Genomic DNA, 21,890 nt, shown 5'->3' with positions numbered 1-21,890 from the left:
ATGGCAGGCCCAGAACAACTAGATGGTGCCCAGTTACCATCACCAGCTGCTCTGGCAGGGTTCACAATAGAATGTCCTGGAGAGAGCAGGGGAAAAAATGCAGAACAAAATTCAAATTCACACACACACATACAGACCGGGCTTGTTGGTCTGACAGAGGCTGGAGAAACCCCAACAGTATGGCCCCTGGACACACTTTTAATTCAGTACTGAAGTCACTCCCGAGGTTCACCCTTCAGCCAAAGATTTGACAGGTCTATAGGGCAAATAGAAACCCTGGTGGAGTACTGGTTAAAAGCTATGGCTGCTAACCAAAAGGTCGGCAGTTCAAATCTACCAGGCATGCCTTGGAAACTCTATGGGGCAGTTCTACTCTGTCCTATAGGGTTGCTATGAATTGATATCAACTCGATAGCAATGGGTGGGTTTATAGGGTAAATACGTAAGGAACATGCTTTGTAGTTCAACTCATGCATAGGAGACTAATGGGCACACCAGCCCAAAAGCAAAGACAAGAAGGCAGGAAGAGATAGAAAAACTGGATGAATAGACAGGGAACCTGGGGTGGAAAAGGGGAGAGTGTTGACACATCATGAGGTTGGCAACCAATGTCACAAAACAATTTGTGTATTAACTGCTTAATGGGAAACTAATTTGTCTTGTAAACTTTCACCTAAAGCACAATTAAAAAATAAAGAAAGTAAAAAAAAAAAAAAAAAAAAATCTCTGCAGCAAAGTTAGATGCAAAACACAACTGACAATATACCAATATAGAGGGCATCTAGTCTGCCCTCCCTTTGTTAAAGTCTTTGTAAGTTATTTATAGAACTTAAAACATTGACAAAATCAATTTAAATTATCAGCCTTATGAATTCTATGATTTTAGAAATACTATTTTGAACATACTGACTTTTTAAAATCTCAGTTATAACTGTCATAATAGAACACATTAGCATTAAATTTGTTACTTGGCAAGTGAGAAAACTTGGTATCTTTTATGTAAATAAGTCTTAAAGACACAGAATTGATAAATGTAGATAATATCCTACTCCTAATGGTCCACAAGATATTAACATGTTCTCAGACCAAAAATTCAAAAGGATTTTTGGGAAATAAAGATTACAGTTATTCCAAAAGTTATAACACCACACAGATCTTTCCAATATGGAAACAGGGACCTTGTCGAGTTCCAAATGCGTACCTCATATTCAGCTGTGTTGACTGTTAAGGAAGGAACCAGAGAAAAGAGTTCACTGAGGGTCTTTAAAATGAGAGGTCTCCTGTCACAGCTCAGCTTTGGGGAGAGAGCATTCCAAGTAGAGCGAATACAAACAACCTGTGAAGTAATCAAAAAAGAGTCAATGCCTAAAGAAATCCCAACTCACACAAGAAGCCAGTAGTTAAGAGCACCGACTTATCAGAAAGCTTAAGAAAAGAACAAAAACAGTCCCAGAAGTTAAGATTTGATAAGGGACCACCTCTCAGAAGAAATTATTTAAACTGACATAGATTGTTGAAGAAGAACCAGCCAGCCTCACAAAATTGCTTGTTTTACTACTTTGTTTTGGTTAAACAAAGAAATCAATCAAAATCAATCAATCAAACAATCTCTCTCTCTCCATTCCTCCCCCATTCTACAAAAGACCCATCAAATTAACTCCAGATTACTATATATATTGTCCAAGAAACATTCCCTGAAACAAAGAAAGATGAGATAATTCTACAACATTTCTAAAGTCACAGTTCTTATAGTTTTTTCAGCCCTGCTGGAACTACATCACTACTGAGAAAACTGGAATGTTACTTTATGCAAATCTAGCACTCTTAAACCACCTTACAAGATTTTAAAGGAGACAGGAGAATAATAGCATTATTTTAAATAACAAGATGTTGTTTTTAAAGTTACTTATTTAGTAAGAGGCTGTTAAATAACAAGATAAAACTAAGGCTCTCCTACCCCAATGACATTTCATTTTCGACCTGACCCAATGTCCTCGAACCTAAGTATTCTTAGTTTACTTCAACATCGGGTTTTATGGATATTGGAATGTCTTTGTAAGTTCAATTCCAACTATAACAGAAAATCTCTTCACTTATACATGTCTCATTAAAATTTAAAAACTCAGATAGGCAGGAAGAGTGCCAGAACAAATTAGCAGATGGTTTAACAAGGATTAATTTTTCGAATATACTTCAATCTCGTCTCCAATACTCTACGGCTGCAATTAAAACACACAGAATTTAGCTCCATCTACAAACAAAAATTATTTAGAAAAACTACATGCAGCAGTAAGTAAAAAGATGTGAGAAGTAAAAGAATTATATATATTTGTTGTTGTTTTTGTTAGGTGCTGTCCAGACTATTCTGGCTCATATCCACCATACGTCCAACAGAACAAAACACTGCCTGGTCCCGTGCCTTCCTAACAATCAATGTTATGCTTGAGTCCAGTGTTGCAGTCACTGTGTCAATCCATCTTGCTGAGGGTCTTTGACTCTTTCTACAACCCTCCACCAAGCATAACGTCTGTCCTTCTCCAGAGACTAGTCCCTCCTGATAACACCCTCAAAGTATATGAGATGAAGTCTCGCCATTCTTGCTTCTAATGAGCATCCTGGCTGTACTTCCAAGACAGATTTGTTCATTCTTTTGGCAGTTCATGGTATATTCAATATTCTTTGCCAATGCCATAATTCAAAGGCATCAATTCTTCTTCAGTCTTCCTTATTCATTGCCCAGATTTAGCATGCATATGAGGCAACGGAAAATACCATGGCTTGGGTCCGGTGCACCATAGTCCACAAAGTTACATCCCTGCTTTTCAAAACTTTAAAGAGGTCTTTTACAGATTTGCCCAATGTAATACATCATTTGATTTCTTCACTGCTGCTCCATGGGATGCAAAAACGAAAACCTTGACAACTTCAGTATTTTCTCTGTTTCTCATGATGTTGCTTATTGGTCCAGTTGTGAGAATTTTGGTTTTCTTTATGTTGAGGTGTAATCCACACTGAAGGCTATAGTTTTTGATCTTCAGCTGTAAGTGCTTCAAATCCCCTTCACTTTCAGCAAGAAAGTCTGTCACCTCCAAAATACAGGTTGTAATCAGTATTCCTCCAATCCTAATGCCACCTTTTTCATACAGTACAAATCTCGGATTATTTGCAAAGCAGAGAGACTGAATAAATTTGGTGAAAGGATACAACCCTGGTGTAACCTTTGCTGATTTTAAACCAAGCAGTATCCCCTTGTTCTGCTCAAACTACTGCCTCATGAGCACAATTAAGTGTTCTGGAATTTTCATTCTTCACAATGTTATCCACAATTTGTTACGATTCACACAGCTGAATGCCTTCGTGTAGTCAATAAAACACAGGTAATCCTTCTGGTATTCTCTGCTTTCGGCCAGGATCCATCTAACATCAGCAGTGATATCCCTTGTTCCATGTCCTCTTCTGAATCCTGCTTGAATTTCTGGCAGTTCCCTGTTGATGTACTGCTGTGGCCACTTTTGAATGATCTTCAGCAAAATTTTACTGGTGTGTGATATTAATGATAGTGCTCAATAATTTCCACATTCTGGTGGATCGCCTTTCTTGGGAATGGACACAAATATGGAGCTCTTCCAGTCAGCTGGCCAGGCAGCTGTCCTCCAAATTTCTTGGCATTGAAGAGTGAGCACCTCCAGTGCTGCATCCGTTTATTTGAACATCTCAACTGATATTCTGTCAATTCCTGGAGACTTGTTTTGTGCCTGTGTTTTCAGTGCAGCTTGGACTTCATTCAATACCATCAGTTCTTAATCAAATGCTACCTCCTGATATGGCTGAAAGTTGACCAATTCTTTTTAGTACAGTGACTGTGTATTCCTTCCATCTTCTTTTGATGCTTCCTGTGTTGTTCAATATTTTGCCCATAGAATCCTTCAGTTTTACAAACCAAAACTTGAATTTTTTCTTCAGTTCTTTCGGCTTGCGAAATACTGAGAACATTCTTCCCTTTTGGATTTCTAAGCACAGGTCTTTACACATTTCATTATGATAGTTTAGTCTTCTCAAGCCGCTCTTTGAAATCTTCTGCTCGACTCTTTTACTTCATTATTTCTTCCATTCACTTTAGCTACAATAGCAAGTATCAGAGTCTCTTCTGACATCCATTTTGGTCTTTTCTTTCTTTCCTGTCTTTTTAATGACCTTTTGCTTTCTTCAGGTGTGATGTCCTTAATGTCATCGCACAACTCATCCAGACTTCGGTCATTAGTGTTGAATGTGTTAAATCTATTTTTGAGATGGTCTCTAAATTCAGGTGGGATATATTCAAGGCCATACTTTGGCTCTTGTGGACTTGTTTTAATTTTCTTCAGTTTCAACTTGAACTTGCATAGGAGCAATTGAGGGTCTGTTCTGCAGTTGGCCCCTGGCCTTGTTCTGACTGATGATATTGAGCCTTTCCATCATCTCTTTCCACAGACGTAGTTGATTTGATTCCTGTGTCTTCCATCTGATGAGGTTCACATGGATAGTCAATGTTTATGTTGGTGAAAAAAGTATTTGCAATGAAGAAGTCATCAGTCTTGCAAAATTCTATTACGCAATTTCAGGTGTCGTTTCCATCACCAAGGCCATATTTTTCAACTAGTAATCCTTGTTTCCAACTTCTGCATTCCAATCACCAGTATTTATCAATACATCTTGATGGCATGTTAGATCAATTTCAGACTGCAAAAATTGGCGAAAATCTTCAATTTCTTCATCTTTGTCCTCAGTGGTTAGTGTGTTAATTTGAACAATAGTCAAATTAGCTGATTTTCCTTGTAGGCATGTGGATATTATCCTATCATTGACAGTGTACTTCAGGATAGATACTGAAATGTTCTTTTTAACAATGAATGCAACACCATTCCTCTTCAATTTGTCATTGCCTGCATAGTAGACCATATGGCTGTCCAATTCAAAATGGCCAACACCAGTCCATTTCACCTCACTAATGCCTAGGATATTGATCTTTATGCATCTCATTCCATTTTTGATGACTTTCAATTTTTCCAGTATTAATGGATCTTTGCATCTGTTTCATCTCATTGTGAGTCCTGCCACATCAGAAAATGAAGGTCCCGAAAGCTTGACTCCATCCATGTCATTAAGGTCAACTCTACTGAGGAGGCAGCTCTTCTCCAGCGGTATTTTGAGTGCTTTTGAACTTGAGGGGCTCATCTTCTGGCACTATATCAGACTATGTTCTGCTGCTATTCATAAGGTTTTCACTGGCCATTTTTTTCAGAAGTAGACCACCAGGTCCTTCTTCCTAGTTTGTCTTAGTCTGGAAGCTCCACTGAAACCTGTCCACCATAGATGACCCTGCTAGTATTGGAAATACCAGTGGCATTGCTTCCAGCATCCCAGCAACATACAAGCCACCACAGTATGACAAACTAACAGAGAAGTGGTGGCATATACACTTAAGTACACAGATTAAGTAGCGGTTCAAGAGAGAACATAGCAGTAGGGTATTTAATTTTATAAATACAATATTTTTTGTGTATTTGGTGAAAGTTTACACAGCAAACTAGACTCCCATTTAACAATTTCTATACATATTGTTCAGTGACATTGGTTACATTTTTCACAATGTGTCAAATATTCTCATTGTTTCCATTCTGGTTCTTCTGTTTCCATTAATTCTTGCCGCCCCCTCCCCCGACCTTCTCATCTTTGCTTTAGGGTAAATGTTGACCATGTGGTCTCATATAAATGATTATTTAGAAAAGCAACAGTACTCATGTATGATATAGTTTATCTTATGAGCCAATCTGTTATTCAGCTGAAAGGTGACCTCTGGGAGTGGCTTCAGTTCCAAGTTTATAGGGTATCTCAGGGCAACAGTCTCGGAGGTTCCCCTAGTTTCTATCGGTCCAGTAAGTCTGGCCTTCTTTAGGAATTTGAGTTTTATTCTACATTTCTCTCCCATTCTATCTAGAACTATATATTGGTCAGAACGATTGGCAGTGGTATAGGCCCTATCTAGCTATTCTGTTCTCAGGATAGATGAGGCTGTGGTTCATATGGGCTATTAGTCCTCAGACTAGTTTCTTCTTTGAGTCTTTAGTTTCCTTCTTTCTCTTTTGCTCCAGATGAGTACAGACCAATGGCTTTATCTTACATGGCCACTCACAAGCCTTTAAGACCCCAGGCTCTCCTCAGCAAGCTAGGATGTAGAACATTAGCTTCAGATTTATGAACTATATGTTATGCCAAACCGAGTTATCCTATGAGACTATGTCCAAAGCCTTCGAACCCAGTAAACCAATCCCATGAGGTATTTGTTTCGTTCTGTCTAGGAAGTATACATAACTGTGCCCTGTTATGGATTGAACTGTGTTCCCCCAAAATGTATGTCAACTTGGCTAGGCCATGATTTCCAGTATTGTGTGGTTGACCTCCGTTTTGTGATATAATTTTCCTGTGCATTGTAAATCCTAATCTTTGCCTGTGGTTAATGAGGCAAGGTAATGTTACAGAGGATTAGGGTGGAATGCAACAACCTCACTCAGGTCACAGCCCTGATCCAATGTAAGGGGAGTTTCCCTGGGGGTGTGGCCTGCATCGCCTTGTATCTTACAAGAGATAAAAGGAGGGGGAAGTGAGCAGAGGGTTAGGGAGCTCCTACCACCAGGAAAGAAGAGCTAGGAGTGGAGCGTGTTCTTAAGATCCAAGGTCCCTGCTCTGAGAAGCTCCTAGACCAGGGGAAGATTGATGACCAGGACCTTCCCCCAGAGCTGACAGAGAGAGGCCTTCCCCTGGAGCTGGTGCCCTGAATTTGGATTTCTAGCCCCCTCAACTGTGAAGGAATAAATTTGTTTGTTAAAGCCATCGACTTGTGGCATTTCTGTTATAGCAGCACTAGATAACTAAGACATGCCCCCTATGTACTTTATTTTATAAATATGAATACACAGTACATATAGCATACAAAAACATGTATATACATATGCCTACAGATACACCTATACATGCACACCCATATACTCACATGTGCCTTCCTATAAACATATATGCATATATATATATATATATATATCTACTTTTGTAACCACACACTTTTTTGTTGTTGTTGTTATTACTTATTTTTTTCAAAATTGTATATGGTATATCATTCACCAAAATCATCTTATTCTTGTGTACTTCTCAGTGTCATCATTTAGCTTCATCAAGTTGTATAGACTTCACCCATATTCCGTAAGTACAGCCTTTCCCATCACCCAAAATAATCTAGAAAGTGATTCCCTCTTCCTTCCCCTCCCATCCCTGGTAACCACCAAAGAATGTTGGTTTCTCTATGTATACCCTGTTTAAAAAGTGAGACCATACAATATTTGTCCTTTTGTGATTGACTTATTTCACTCAGCATATGTCCTCCAGATTCATCCATGTCATCGTCATTATTTAGATCTGTCATAGCATTTCAACACATGTACGTACCACAATTTGTTCATTCATTCATCCACTGTTGGGCACTTCGGTTGCTTCTATCTTTTTGCGATTGTGAATAATGCTACAATGAACACCGGTGTACACATGTCTATTTCTGTCATTGCCCTTATACCTCTTATACACAGATATCCCTCACTTTTCAAAAGTTTGCTTTATGTTACTTCACTTTTACAAAAGACCTACATTAGTACCTGTTTTTGTTAACCGAAAGAAATCCAAAGAGGACTTTTCTTTTATGAAAAGGCAAAAAGCTGAGATATTGTTTAGCATTTGTTTTGCTGCAAGACACTAAAGAGGCAGCGCATACTCTGAGCAACAAGAGAGACATCACCAAGCTCCTTCCCTGGGAACCGCATCTCATATGTTAGTGTCATTTTAGGTTTTATGTGTTATTTGCTATGATTTCATAGGTTATTTTTGGGGTATGGGGACATTCAAAATTTTTTCCCATATAAATTAATGATAAATTCTTCTTTGCTTTCTGTCATTTTGGCTTGCGAAAGGTTTCCTACGAACTCTCTACTTTCAGACAGCAGAATAAACCTGTATACCTAGGAGTGGGATTGCTGGATCATAAAGTATTTCTATTCCTAGCTTTTTGAGGAGGCATTATACCATTCTCCATAGTGGCTATGCCATTTCACAATCCCATCGGTACTGTGTAAGAGTTCCAATTGACCCACAACCTCACCAGCATTTGTTATTTTCTGTTTTTTGCATCAGCGTCATTTTTGCAGGGGTGAGAGGGTATCTCTTTGTAGTTTTGATTTGCATCTCTCGAATGGCTAATGATCACAAGCATCTTTTCATGTGTTTGTTGGCCACCTGATGTTGTCTTTGGTAAAGTGTTTGTTCATGTCCTTTGCCCATTTTTGACTGGATTAGTTGCCTTTTTGTTGCTGAGTTGTGTTGTTTTTTATGTATTGCAGAGATTAGATCTTTATCAGATACATCTTTCCCAAAGGTTTTTTCCCAGTCTCTAGGTTCTCTTTTTACTCTTTTGATAAAGTCTTTTGATGAGCATAACTAGTTTACTTTTAGGAGGTTCTAGTAATCTGTCTTCTGTTATTCTTGCATTTGTAGTTGTATTTGATAGTCTATTTCTGTAAAAAATTAGGTCCCATAGTTTGTCCCTATGTTATCTTCCAGGAACTTTATAGTTTCGGCTTTAACATTTAGGTCTTTGATCCATTTTGACTTAGCTTTTGTGTATGGTGTAAGGTATGGATCCTGTTTCATTTTTCTGCAAATGGATGCCCAGTTTTGCCACCACCATTTGTTAAACTGACTGTTTCTTCTCCATTGAATAGTCTTTGACCACTTGTTGAAAATCAGCTGCCCATAGATGGGTAGATTTACTTCTGAGTTTTTAATTCTGTCCCACTGGTCTATGTGTCTGTCATTGTACCAGGCTATTTTGATTTCTGAGGCTGTGTGAGGCCTCCTATTTTCTTCTTCTTCTTGAATACTGCTTTGGCTTTTTGGGGCATCTTTCCTTTCCAGATAAAGTTGGTGATTAGTTTTTCCATTTCAGAAAAGAATGGTGTTGGGATTTGGATCAGGACTGCCTTATATCTATAGATCACTTTGGGTAATATTGACATTTTCACAATGTTAAGTCTTCCAATCCATGAGTATGGAATGTTCTTCCATTTATGTATGTCTCTTTTAGTTTCTTGCAGTAATGTTTTACACTTTTCATTTTATGAGCCTTTTACATCCCTGGCTAGGTTTATTTCTAGATATTTTATCCTTTTAGGGGCTATTATAAACGGTATTTTTTTCTTGATTTCCTTTTTGGAGTTCTCTTTTTTAGTGAAGAGGAACCCAACTGGTTTTTTGCGTGCTGATCTTGTACCCTGCCATTTTGCTAAATCTTTCTATTAGATCTAATAGCTTTCTTATGAAGTCTCTGGGATATTCTATGTATAGGATCATGTCATCTGTGAATAGAAATAGTTTTACTTCTTCCTTTCCAATTTGGATACCCTTTATATCCCTTTCTTGCTTTACTGCTCTGGGTAGTACTTCCAGTACAATATTGAATAAGAGTAGTGATAATGGGCAATCTTGCCTCATTTTCATTCTCAAGGGGAAGGCTTTCATTCTTTCTCCACTGAGAATAACGCTGGTTGCTGTTTGTGCATGTATGCCCTTAGTTATTTTGAGGAATTTCCCTTCTATTCGTATTTTGCTGAGAGTTTTTACCAGGAAAGGGTGCTAGATTTTATCAAATGCCTTTTCTGCATCGATTGAGATGATCATGTGATTCTTTTCCTTTGTTTTATTTATGTGGGGAATTATGCTGACAGATTTTCTAATGTGGAACCACCCTTGCATTCCTGGTATGAATCCCACCTCATAATATATTATTTTTTTGAAAACAGAAAGATTATTTCTCAGATAACTTGGATTCAGTGCTTTTATTTCTTATCTTCTATTTTGCATCAAACAACAGAAAGATGATCTTTGATTCCCTAAGTGAAACAAACATTTTACGAAGGGGACTAGTATGTGTCAGGCATGACAGTAGGCATACGTACACAAAGAAGGAGCTTTAATACCACTGAGTGGATTCAAACCACCAACCTTTAGGTTAGTAGTCAAGCACAAACTGTTTGTGCCACCTAAGCCAGTTACTATCAAGTTGATTCTAACTCATAGCGACCCTATAGGACACAGTAGAACTGCTGCATAAGGTTGCCAATGAGAGACTGGTAGACTCGAACTGATGACCTTTTGGTTAGCAGCTAACGTCTTAATCACTGTGCCATCAGGGCTCCTTGTGCCACCTAGAGTCCTAATATTACAAATAATCAGTGTGTGAAATAAAAAACTAATTCCTGAAAAGTTACCTATTTAACACCAAATACATATCCAGAGTGGTACACAGTACTAAGAGGAATAATAAAGTATAAAACATAATCATAACCCTTCAAAGCATTTACCACCTTACTGAAAAAGAAATGTGTAAAACTCTAAATTACTGGAAAATAAAAAGGTACATGCTTATATTCTGAACTGTTTTCAACAGAAACTAACTTCAAGGAAAATCCAAGGAGGAAAGCTATGTCAGTGGGTAGGAGACATCAGAGAGAGTATCAAGGGGTGGTCAGTCTTGAGATGAAACTTGAAATCCGGACAGAAATCAGGCAGACATGCCATGGGGAGATGGAAAGCATTAGTCAACACACACACGAAAAGCATATTTGAGGCATGGGTACCAGTGGGAAAAGCCAGGTGGATCACAGAGTAACTAGGATACTAGTTTGGAACAGAACTGAAAGGAAAAGGCAGCATTTAGAGATTCCTGAGCTGGCAGACAAACAAAATCAAAACGAAAAGATTCATCTGCCTCAAAGCAGTCATCTGCCTCTCTCTCTCTTAAATCCTATTACTCACTGGTCTCCAACACATAAACAATCTCCAAAGTTTTCAACAATCTTATGCTCAGAATACTCACCAATTGTTCATGTTTCTCCTCATTTAAAATATCGATCCAATTCCAATCTATGTTGTTCCAAACCTAGTTCAAATAGTACACCTCATTAACTTTTCTCTGCAAATTCAGGCCCTCATTTTATCCTTTTATTTCCTCTAACTTCTAACACTTAAAAGTCTGTGTTATCCAATTTAGCATTTAATTATATACTGTCTAGTATATTTTGGTATACGTAAGTTGTCCCCTCAACTAGACATTAAGTTCTTAAAGACAATGACCATGTCTAGCAATTCTCTTTCCCCACTCACGTACACGGTAGTGAGTATATAACAGATGATCAGTATTTAGCAACTACTGATGGCACTGGGACACTAAGAAACGGCAAGTCTGAGATTGAAAAGAAAAGAATTCAAAGAATTTGGGGAATGAACCAGAAACTGAGATATTTTAGGCCTAGAGACCTGGGTGAATAGTAGCAACATAAACAGGGATGGAAGCTGGAAGGCGCACATTTGCAGGAGATGGTGGATGGAGATGATGAGTTCATTTATGTTTAATTTTAGTTGATGGAAAGACAGCTAGAGAGAAATATCCTGTAGGAAAGAGAAAAAAAAAAAAAAGGTCTAGAGCTCAGATGTGAGGTTGGTCAACAACACTCAGCTTTGTCATTTAAATATTTGTATAAATTAACATACCATGAGGAAATGTTCTGATGTACTCTATGGGTCTATAAGATCTCTGGCCACCAATTACAGGAGTACAAAGTGGGCCCTTCCCTTTCCATTGGAGGTAGGGGAAGTCAGGCTACATCCTCTAAGTATTCTCTAAAAAAAAATAAAAAACAAATCATCTTCTTGGCAAGGTTGAAAACCAATGTCTGAAATGGTATTCTATATGTGGACTATGGTAAAATATTCCAGAATTCCAGCCATGAGTCATAACCTTAAATGTGAGCAATGTATACTCACACGGGATATTTGTAATCCTTGGCTTGCCCATATAGTAACAAAAATGGAAAATCTCAGGTATAAAAGCCAGGTTTCTCTGACTCTACCCAACCCAGGCTGTTCTTGACTACATCTTATGAGATCTTCTGGCTCTAGAAGGCTCCTTGAATTGAACATATTCCCATCTTGCTATGACAGTCTCCTTGAGTTTGTGGATCTGATCCACTAGGCTTTTGACTCATGCAGTCTGTTGAACTATACCAGATCATGGTCCTGGCCTTACTCACTTATTCTTCCTCCACTGTTCACTATCCAATGACTAGTCTGTTTTCAAAGAAACAGATTGACTTCTGGTTCCAGCAATATGAAGGAACACACCTAAAATGACTGATAATACATACAATCTTACTAATTATAAAGCTGAGCTGAAAAGAAAGAAAAGAGAATACTAAGTACCAGAAACAAAGAGGGAAACGCTTGCACAGAGACTACAGGTATTGTGAGGAAGTTGTTAGTTTCCATAACCTAATGACATGGATTTTAAATGTCAACAAACAGGAGAAAGGATCATTAGCCTACAGAAGGCATGGAGTTGAAACTGAAACTCTCGTGTAAAACCAGGGCCCTTAATGGACTGTACCCTTGGTGTAATGGTTGAATTAGAAACCCTTCAACTGAGAAATTCACATATAAACTGGTGGACAGCTGGGGATATTCCTAGGGCACCCGGACCACTCAGGAAAGATACTCCCATGAGACATACCTCAAAGGATTCTCATCGGAAAAAAAAAAAAACAAGCCCTTCTAAAAATACATTTATGATTAAAAAAATTACAAAACATATAATGGTTCGGTCCAACACAAGTGAGAGTAAGGACAAACAACATAACAGCTGTATTAGACCTCCAAGAACTTCAAGTAACAGAACAAGTAAAAAGTAGTAGAAAAGTACTTAAAAGAATTAAAGATATAAAACAAGTCATTTAATTACCAATGAAAGTCAAAGGCATGATAACAAAAGAGGAAATTTGAAAAAGAGCCAAATAAAATTTCTAGAAATAAAAAATATCTTCACTGAAATTATTAACCCAGTGGATAGGAAAACTACTTTAAATACAGTCCAGAGAGATAAGAGTTACAAAACAAAATACTTCAAAGTCACATAGCATTGAATGCGTTAGTCTTCCTATGTCCACCAAGATTTCCAGGAGTTTAATTTTAGAATGTTCCTTGGGTAAGTGGTTGATTCCATGGTCATGATAGGGAAAACGTAAGCCTAGAGTGTCTTACAGCACCATGAAGTAAAGAAGTGCTCACAAAGGGTTTTTTCAAAGGGCATAGGAGTCAATCTGAAAGTTTCCAATGACCAAAGCTTAAGCAATTAAACAATGAAAATAAATAACAATAGGAATTAGTTATAATCTGTGTTGTTCTTAGGTATGGTCCAGTCAGTTCTGACTCATAGCGACCCTGTGTACAACACAATGAAACACAGCATGGTCCTGCGTCATTCTCACAATCATTGCTGTTTGAGCCCACTGTTGCAGCCACTATGTCAACCCATCTTGTTGAGGGTCTTCCTCTTTTTTGCTGACCCTTTGCTTTACCAACTATGATGTCCTTCTCCAGGGATTGGTCCCTCCTGATGACATGTCCAAAGTATGTAAGACGAAACCTCACCATCCTTGCTTCTAAGGAACATTCTGGCTGTACCTCTTCCAAGCAAGACTTGTTTGTTTTCTGGAAGTTCATGGTATTTTCAACATTCATTGCAAACACCATAAATAAAGGCATCAATTCTTATTCGGACTTCTTTATTCATTGTCCAACTTTTGCAGATACGAGATGATTGAAAACGCCATGGTTTGTGTCAGGTGCATCTTAGTCCTCAAAGTGACATCTTTGCTTTTTAACACTTTAAAGAGGTCTTTTGCAGCTGGTTTGACCAATGCAGTATGTCATTTGATTTCCTGAATGCTGCTTACATTGGTATTGGTTGTGGATCCAAGTGAAACGAAATCCTTGACAACTTCAATGTTTTCTCCGTTTATCATAACGCTGCTTATGGGTCCAGTTGTGAGGATTTTTGTTTTCTTTATGTTAAGGTGTAATCCATACCGAAGGCTGTAGTCCTTAATTTTCTTTGGTAAGTGCTTCAAGTCTTGTCCACTTTCAACAAGCAAGGCTGTGTCATCTGCATATCACAGGTTATTAACAAATCTTCCTCCAATAATGATGTCATATTCTTCTTCATATATTCCAGCTTCTCAGATAATATGCTCAGCATACAGATTGAATAAATTGGTGAAAGGATACAACCCTTCCTGATTTTAAACCAATGTTCTGTTTAAACTACTGCCTCTTGGTCAATGTACAGTTTCCACATGAGCACAATTAATTGTTCTGGAATTCTCATTTTTTTGCAATGTCATCCATAATTTGTTATGCTCCAAACAGCTGAAAGCCTTTGCTTACTCAATAAAACACAGGTAACATCCTTCTGGTATTCTCTGCTTTTAGCCAAAACCCATCTGAAACCAGCAATGTTATCCTTTATTCCACATCCTCTTCTGAATCTGGCTTAAATTTCTGGCAGTTCTCTGTTGATGTACTACTACAATAATTTTTTAATTATCTTCAACAAAATTTTATTTGTGTGCGATGTTAATGATATTGTTCAACAATTACTACATTCTGTTGGATCACCTTTCTTTGGAATAGGCACAAATATGGATCTCTTCCCGTTGGTTGGCCAGGTAGCTGTCTTCCAAATTTCCTGGCGTAGACAAGTGAGCACGTCCAGTGCTGCATCCATTTGTTGAAACATCTCAATTGGTATTCCATCAATTCCCGGAGCCTTGTTTTATGCCAGTGTCCTCGGTGCAGCTATTTAAGAAAGTTAAATGGACAATGACATGCAATGACAGCTTTTTAGGAAAGTTAAATGGTCAAATGATATATTGAAAACTATGAAAAATAATGGTACAGTCCTTTTTATTTCCATTTTTACTTCCCTATTTTGGTATTTTCTTTGGAATAGGCAAAAATATGGATCTCTTCCAGTCAGTTGGCCAGGTAGCTTTCTTCCAAATTTCTTGGCATAGATGAGTAAGCACTTCCATTTATCGAAACATCTCAATTGGTATTCCATCAATTCCTGGAGCCTTGTTTTCTGCCAGTGTCTTCAGTGTAGTTTGGACTTCTTCCTTCAATACCATTGGTTCTTGATCATATGCTACTTCTTGAAATGGCTGAATGTCAACCAATTATTTTTGGTAGAGTGACTCTGTGGATTCCTGCCATCTTCTTTTGATGCTTCCTGTGTTGTTCAATATTTTCCCATAGAATCCTTCAGTATTGCAACTCGAGGCTTGAATTTTCCTTCAGTTCCTTCAGTTTGAGAAATGCTGAGCATGTTCTTCCAATTTACTTTTCTAACTCCAGGTCTTTGCACATGTCATTATAATACTTTACGTCATCTTCTCAAGCTGTCCTTTGAAATCTTCTGTTCAGCTCTTTTACTTCATCTTTTCTTCCATTCACTTTATCTACTCTATGTTCAATAGCAAGTTTCAGAGTCTCTTCTGATGTCCATTTTGGTCTTTTCTTTCTTTCTTGTCTTTTTAATGACCTTTTTCTTTCTTCATGTGTGATGTCCTTGATGTCATCTCACAAGTATTCAATGCATCATATCTGTTCTTGAGATGGTCTCCAACTTCAGGTGAGATATACTCAAGGTTGCATTTTGTCTCTTGCAAACTTGCTTTAAATTTTTTCAGTTTCAACTTGAACTTGCATATAAGCAATTGATGGTCTGTTGTTCAGTTGGACCCTGGTCTTGTTCTGACTGATGATATTGAGCTTCTCATCATCTCTTTCCACATATACAGTCAATTTGATTCCTGTGTTTTCCATCTGGCAAGGTCTATGTGTATAGTTGCTATTTATGTTGTTGAAAAAAAAGGGTATGCAAAGAAGTCGTCTTTGGTCTTGCAAAATTCTGTCATGTGATCTCTGGTGTTATTCCTATCACTAAGGCTTTATTTTCAAATTACTGATCCTTGTTCTTTGTTCCCAACTTTCACATTCCAATCACCAGTAAATTATCAATGCATCTTAATCGCACATTTGATCAATTTCAGACTGCAGGAGTTGGAAAAAATCTTCAATTTCCTCATCTTTGCCTTAGTGGTTCATGGGTAACTTTGAATAATAGTTGTATTAACTGATCTTCTTCACAGCTGAATTGGATATTATTCTATCATGGACAGCACTGTATTTCAGCATAGATCTTGAAATGTTCTTTTCGACAATGAACGCAACGCCATTCCTCTTCAGTTTGTCATCGTCTACATTGTAGACCATATGACTATTTGATTCACAATGGCCAATACCAGTCCATTTCCACTAACTAATTCCTAGGATATAAATCTTAATGCACTCTATTTCATTTTTCACGATTCCCAATTTTCCTAGATTCATACTTTTTCATATTCCACATTCCTATTATTAATGGATGTTTGTAGATGTTTCTTCTCATTTTGAGTTGTACCACATCAGCAAATGAAGGTCCTGAAAGCTTGACTCCATTCATGTCATTAATGTTGACTCTACTTTGTGGAGGCAGTTCTTCCCCAGTCATATTTTGAGTGCCTTCCAATCTGAGGGCTCATCTTTGGGCACTATATCAGACAATGTTTTGCTGCTATTCATAAGGTTTTCACTGACCAGTTTTTTTCAGTAGGCCCCAGGTCCTTCTTCTTAGTATGTCTTAGTCTGGAAGTTCTGCTGATACCTGTCCGTCATGGGTGACCCTGCTAGTATTTGAAATACCGACAAGACAGCTTCCAGCATATCAGCAACATAGAAGCCATTACAGTACGACGAACTGACAGATACATTTTATAGCATTACATAAATATCCATAAATTCATGTCGAAATAAATCAATAGTTGAGTGAATAAATTTATTTAAATGAGGAGAAAAGACAGCTCTTCCTTTCAGAAAAATTTTATTTAATAAATGTAGAAGCAATGAGAGAAACACAAAATCACCATTAGGCAAATATCACACTAATAATTGTTACAGGAAAATCTGATGAAGGAATGCTAAAATTCATGAGGAAATATTTGAGGAGAAACATTTAATAAACTGCAGAGTCTGAAAGTATCTCCCCCCATTTTAATGATTACAAAAGAATAGTAACTTTGCTATGGAAAACTGGCATATATTACCTTAACCAAGAGATTGAGGTTGACATCACCAGTGATAAAACATATCAACACCCATGATCATTAGCAATCAGTCCCCATTTCCACCAACCTTCCAGCCCCAAGCAACCAGGAATCTACTTACTATCCCTATGAATTTGCCTATTCTGGAAATTTCCTATAAATGGAATCATATAATACGTGGTTTTTTGTGACTGGCTTCTTTTACTTGGCATAAGGTTTTTAAGCTTCATCCATGCTGTAGCATGTATCAGTATTTACTCTTTTTCATTGCCAAATAATATTCCACTGTATGCATTGTAAGTCCTAAATACTGCCTTGAATATTCAAAGTTCAAAGTACCCCAAAACCTAACTGTGAATTTCCCTGCTCTCATCAGTTATGACCCCTACCCTGAGGAAAAAGCTCTTCACCAGGTAGTTCCCCTATCAGCCAGATCAGCTGCACTCCACCAGGTCCTCAACCTAACAGGTTTCACCTTTCTGCCAGCCATGAAATTATTCAAACAAGCCAATCACACCATCCAATGGGAACCAGAAGGCACCTCTCCCTCTTGCTACTACAAAGCCTGCCTCCCACAACCCCTGCTGGTTCACTCTATTCTGCAATGCAACCCCTGTTTGGCCCTACATGGTTGCAGTGTCCTCCTTCCTTGGGCTATCAGTATATGTAACTAATAAGCGGCTGTGCATCTCATCTGTCTAGTGACAGGTGTTGCCAGTTGAGTCGTTTTGTATTATTTAGGCTGGGGGAGCCCTCCTTCACCAACAAGGTGAATAGGAGGTAATCAGAACATGTATATAGCTTTCTGTGCTATTTATGCAATTTTTCTGAATGTTTAAAATTATTCAAAAAAAGAAAAATTAAAAGAAGTACTATTTAAAGAAATAATTGACAGTTTCCAGAATCAATGAATGAATTCTCAAATTTAAGTCCTAAGCAAGACAAGCAAAAATAAACTTACATCTAAATACATTTTGACTGTAAACACCAAAAATAAAGAGACAATTGTCAAAGCTACAGGAAGGATATACAGACTATCTGCAAAGGAACAATTTAAAAATAACAATAGACTTTTACTGTCAGCCTATAGTACTAAACCTACCATTCAATAGTGGGGACAAAACAAGCAAAATAATAGTAATAAAATAAACCACGAGGAACAATACCTAGAAATTATGCACATATAGCATATGAACATTTACATACAAATGACTCAGAACATCTTACTTAGTTTGTCTATGAGATGTGGAGTGTTCATCCCATCCTAAGTGCTTACATTGTATGTTTTTTGTTGCTGTTTTTGTCTCCAATGCAGAATAAGGCTTTTCCCCTGTTACCCTTCCACCAGAATCTTAGCAACAGGAAACAGTACAGATTAAAAAGACCCTGTGCAGTGTGGCGTACTGGAAAGAGCACATGATTGGAGTCAGAAACCCCAGGCTTTCCCATTCGGTAGCTGTGTGACTATAGCAAAGTCATTAATCTCCCTCAATCTGTTTCCCCAGCTGCAAAACAGGAATAATACTAGTAACACCTGCTCTATGTATATCACAAGGTTAGCACTAAAGGCTGTATTGAGACAATGTATGCAAACATGCTTTATATACTGCAAAAGACTGTTGCCGCTGTTATAACCAACAGGAAAAAAAAAAAAGGAATCCCAAAAGACTCAGAGCCTTTGCCACTAACTCTTGCGCTACAAAAATGACTTCGTTCTTTCGTGGAGGAATACACAGCTATCTTCTAACTTTACTTCCAAAAGCTAGTTCTAGAAATTCCTGAGAACGGCCTATTCCTTTTGTCCTTATGCTTTTCTCCAACAGAGGGAAAGCTTTATAAAAACCTTTAGGCTATGAACCGCCTTATTCGCCCTTTTCATAATGAAGGTAAAAGAAACTGCCTTCCCAATTAAAGGACTCCAGCCATCACCACGCAGTGACGCCCTCTTAAGTGAATTCAGCACACACAGTTCATGAGACAGGATGCTTCTGTTGCTAAAAGACAATAATGGGGGATAAGAGGGGGTTTAGGAGACACAATCAATGGAGCAGAAACAATGGGAAAAATAACATTCTTTCTTATCCTAATAATGTGGGGGTTAAAGGCTGTAAGTATAAAAAATGACTAGCTCAGGTTTATTTAAGCTATTTCACAGTCTTTTGATGTCTGAGGCTAGTTTATTGTCAAGACGGTGTCATATAAAAGAAAAAAGTAAAAATAAATACTGAGTTGCTTTTTTAACCCCTTATAATCTAAAAAACAGTTATTCCGTTGCTTCTATATAGTTGTTCAAGTTTTGTCCTCTTCATGGCCAAGAATGGAAAGGGCCATATCTAATTCCCAAACTGTGGCTTAGTGAATCAAAAATATCTGTACTTGATGTGGTAAAGCTACTCTGATATTAACCATCCCTAACATCACTATGAGCCCAGGTGATGCACTGATTAAAGTGCTTGGCTGCTAACCAAAAGGTCAGTGGTTCGAATTCACCACCTGCTCCACAGAAGAAAGATGTGACAGTCTGTTTCCATAAAGATTTACACCCTTGGAAACCCTATGGGGCAGTTCTACTCTGTCCTATAGAGTTGCTATGAGTCAGAATTGACTCAACAGCAGTGGGTTTGGTTTGGTTTTGGAATATCACTATGCCATTTCCAAAAGAGGGGCAACAGAGGCTTTTTACGTTACTCTGTATTTCCAAAAAAAAAAAAAAAAAAAATACTGATAGTTTGCAGCACAAACTTGTTCTCCAATATCTGAAGAGGGTTAGAATTGTGTGACACAAGTAAAAACCAGAGGTGCGTTTATTGAACACACTCATCTAGACTACCAAGGGACCTTGGGGACTCACTACTCCGTGGCCAGGGATGTTAAACTTCTCTTTTATTCCCTCATGTGAGAAGCTGCAGGTACCCTGAAACACTTCCCTACAGGGAACACTGTCTTCCAATGCAAACTCCATTGATTTCTCTGCAGGATCTGAAAGAATGACACAAAGATCTCCCTGCTGGGATGTTCACTTTTCAGTTTTGCTGGGTTCTATCTGGATTATCTGGATTACTTATCTACTTCTTGTTGAACATTCTTCTGGCATGAACTAGCATACTCAAAGTAACAGTAACAATGTATCAAAAATATCCTCTGACATGAACATGATTAGTGCTTTATTTCCCCCAATATCAAAGGGCATAATTTTAAAAAAAGGGTCAGTTCCCCTTTTTTCCTAAAAGCTTCTCCCTTTTCAGACAAATGGAAGTTAGACTCCAATGTAATAAAGGAAAATAATGAAAATTCAATCAAATAGCATAAAGCTCAAAAAGTTAAACTACCAGAAAGTTGTTCAGCAAATACAAAATTAAAAGCAAGACAAACTGAGCATCCACTAGCAAACAAAAAGTGTCATCTATCTAAATTTCCAAATGGGCTAAAAGGACTATTATGAGTGAATTGTATAAATTGAGAAGTGCAGTTTAATGTCATTTTATATTGAAAAATCAACATGCTGTGTATCAAAAAAAATTGATGAATTAAGCAGTCACTTCAGAGGCTCTAAAAACACTTTAGAGAGCAATTTTAAACTGCAAGGATGAGGCTTTTAGAAATACCTATTGAGTTTAGTCCATTTTACAAAGCTGGAGCTACATGAATACATTTCTAAGTAGCCAAAGTTGACAGCTACTGAAACTTAACATGATTACGTGTTCAATGAAAATGATCCTTCTACCGTCCCCACCCTTCCTGTGCATTCACAGATTCGAGGCTAACAGAAGTGATGAATTCTTCCTGGCTAACAATAGCAATAGCAAAGATCAGTCTTTCAGGCCTGAAAGGCTTACAAAGATCTAGCCACAGCTTCCTAATAACAAAAGAAACACACCTGTGGCCTCCTCCCATAGAAACAAACAAGCTCCTTCTTAAAATCAAAACTAAAGGCAAAACCTATAATCTACAAGTTTAAGAGAAAAAAAATTCTTTTCTGCAGGCTTTCTTTAGGAATTAGTTGGTTCTTCAGCGCTAGAAAAAGCCAATTAGTCCCAACAGAAATATTTCCCCAAAACAAGGTTCAAGCAATTATAATAAACAAGGTTTACAACCTACAAAAGTGCAACATCTAGCACAGTGCTTGACACACAAAGGCACTCTCCTCAAAAGTAAAATTTGTTGAATGAGTGGTGCTAATTGGCCCACCATTAACTACAACAGGGTTAGGTAAACTTCTTCTGTCAAGAGCTGGATAAATACATAAACAAATGGGCATGGCTGTGTTCCAATAAAACTTTATTTACAAAAACAAGCAGCAGGCCAAATTTAGCCAGTCAGCACAATATGCCAACCCCTGAACTAGACTATATGATTGATAACTAGATACAGCTTAATAATAGATTAAACAAACATTTCTTAAACTATAATTAACTATTAATCTGTGGAGAAGGGGTCTCCTTATAACATAGATTCTGGCTCAGCAGGTCTGGGGTACAGTCTGAGATTCTGCTTTTCTAACAAGGTCCTAGTGATATAGAAGCTGCTAGTTCAAAGATCATACCTCAACTAGAAAAGTATTCAAATTTATTAAAGAATTTATCTTAGAATCTCAAAATAGGAAGGAAATTTATCAATGTTAAAACAGGAAAAAAAAAAGAGCATTTGTCCTGATATTTGATTTTGGAAACAAAGACATATTTTCTAAGCCTTTTTCTTTAATAGATTTAAAAAAACACATGAAATCTGAACAACAACAAAAACTCTTTCCTGGCTCTTCACATTATTTTTTGGCAT

The 21,890-nt window shown here is 37.6% G+C and overlaps 1 protein-coding gene across 4 annotated transcripts in view; it reads right to left on the bottom strand.

The window, feature by feature from the left end:
• FOCAD (focadhesin) overlaps positions 1-21,890 on the bottom strand; it is a 307,707-nt gene that overhangs the window by 115,975 nt on the left and 169,842 nt on the right. For 3 of the 4 annotated variants that reach the window (XM_049896729.1, XM_049896728.1, XM_049896731.1), the window contains one exon: positions 1,202-1,336. The exons of the other annotated variant lie outside the window; for it this stretch is intronic. In XM_049896729.1, coding sequence (XP_049752686.1) covers positions 1,202-1,336 — 135 coding nt within the window. The remainder of the gene's footprint in view (positions 1-1,201; positions 1,337-21,890) is intronic. 4 annotated transcript variants of the gene reach the window in all.

Source organism: Elephas maximus, chromosome 9 (assembly GCF_024166365.1).
Source record: "Elephas maximus indicus isolate mEleMax1 chromosome 9, mEleMax1 primary haplotype, whole genome shotgun sequence".
In the NCBI taxonomy this organism is placed as follows: domain Eukaryota; kingdom Metazoa; phylum Chordata; class Mammalia; order Proboscidea; family Elephantidae; genus Elephas; species Elephas maximus.
The sequence above is the reverse complement of the archived record's forward strand: the minus strand, read 5'-3'. Positions and strand labels throughout refer to the sequence as shown.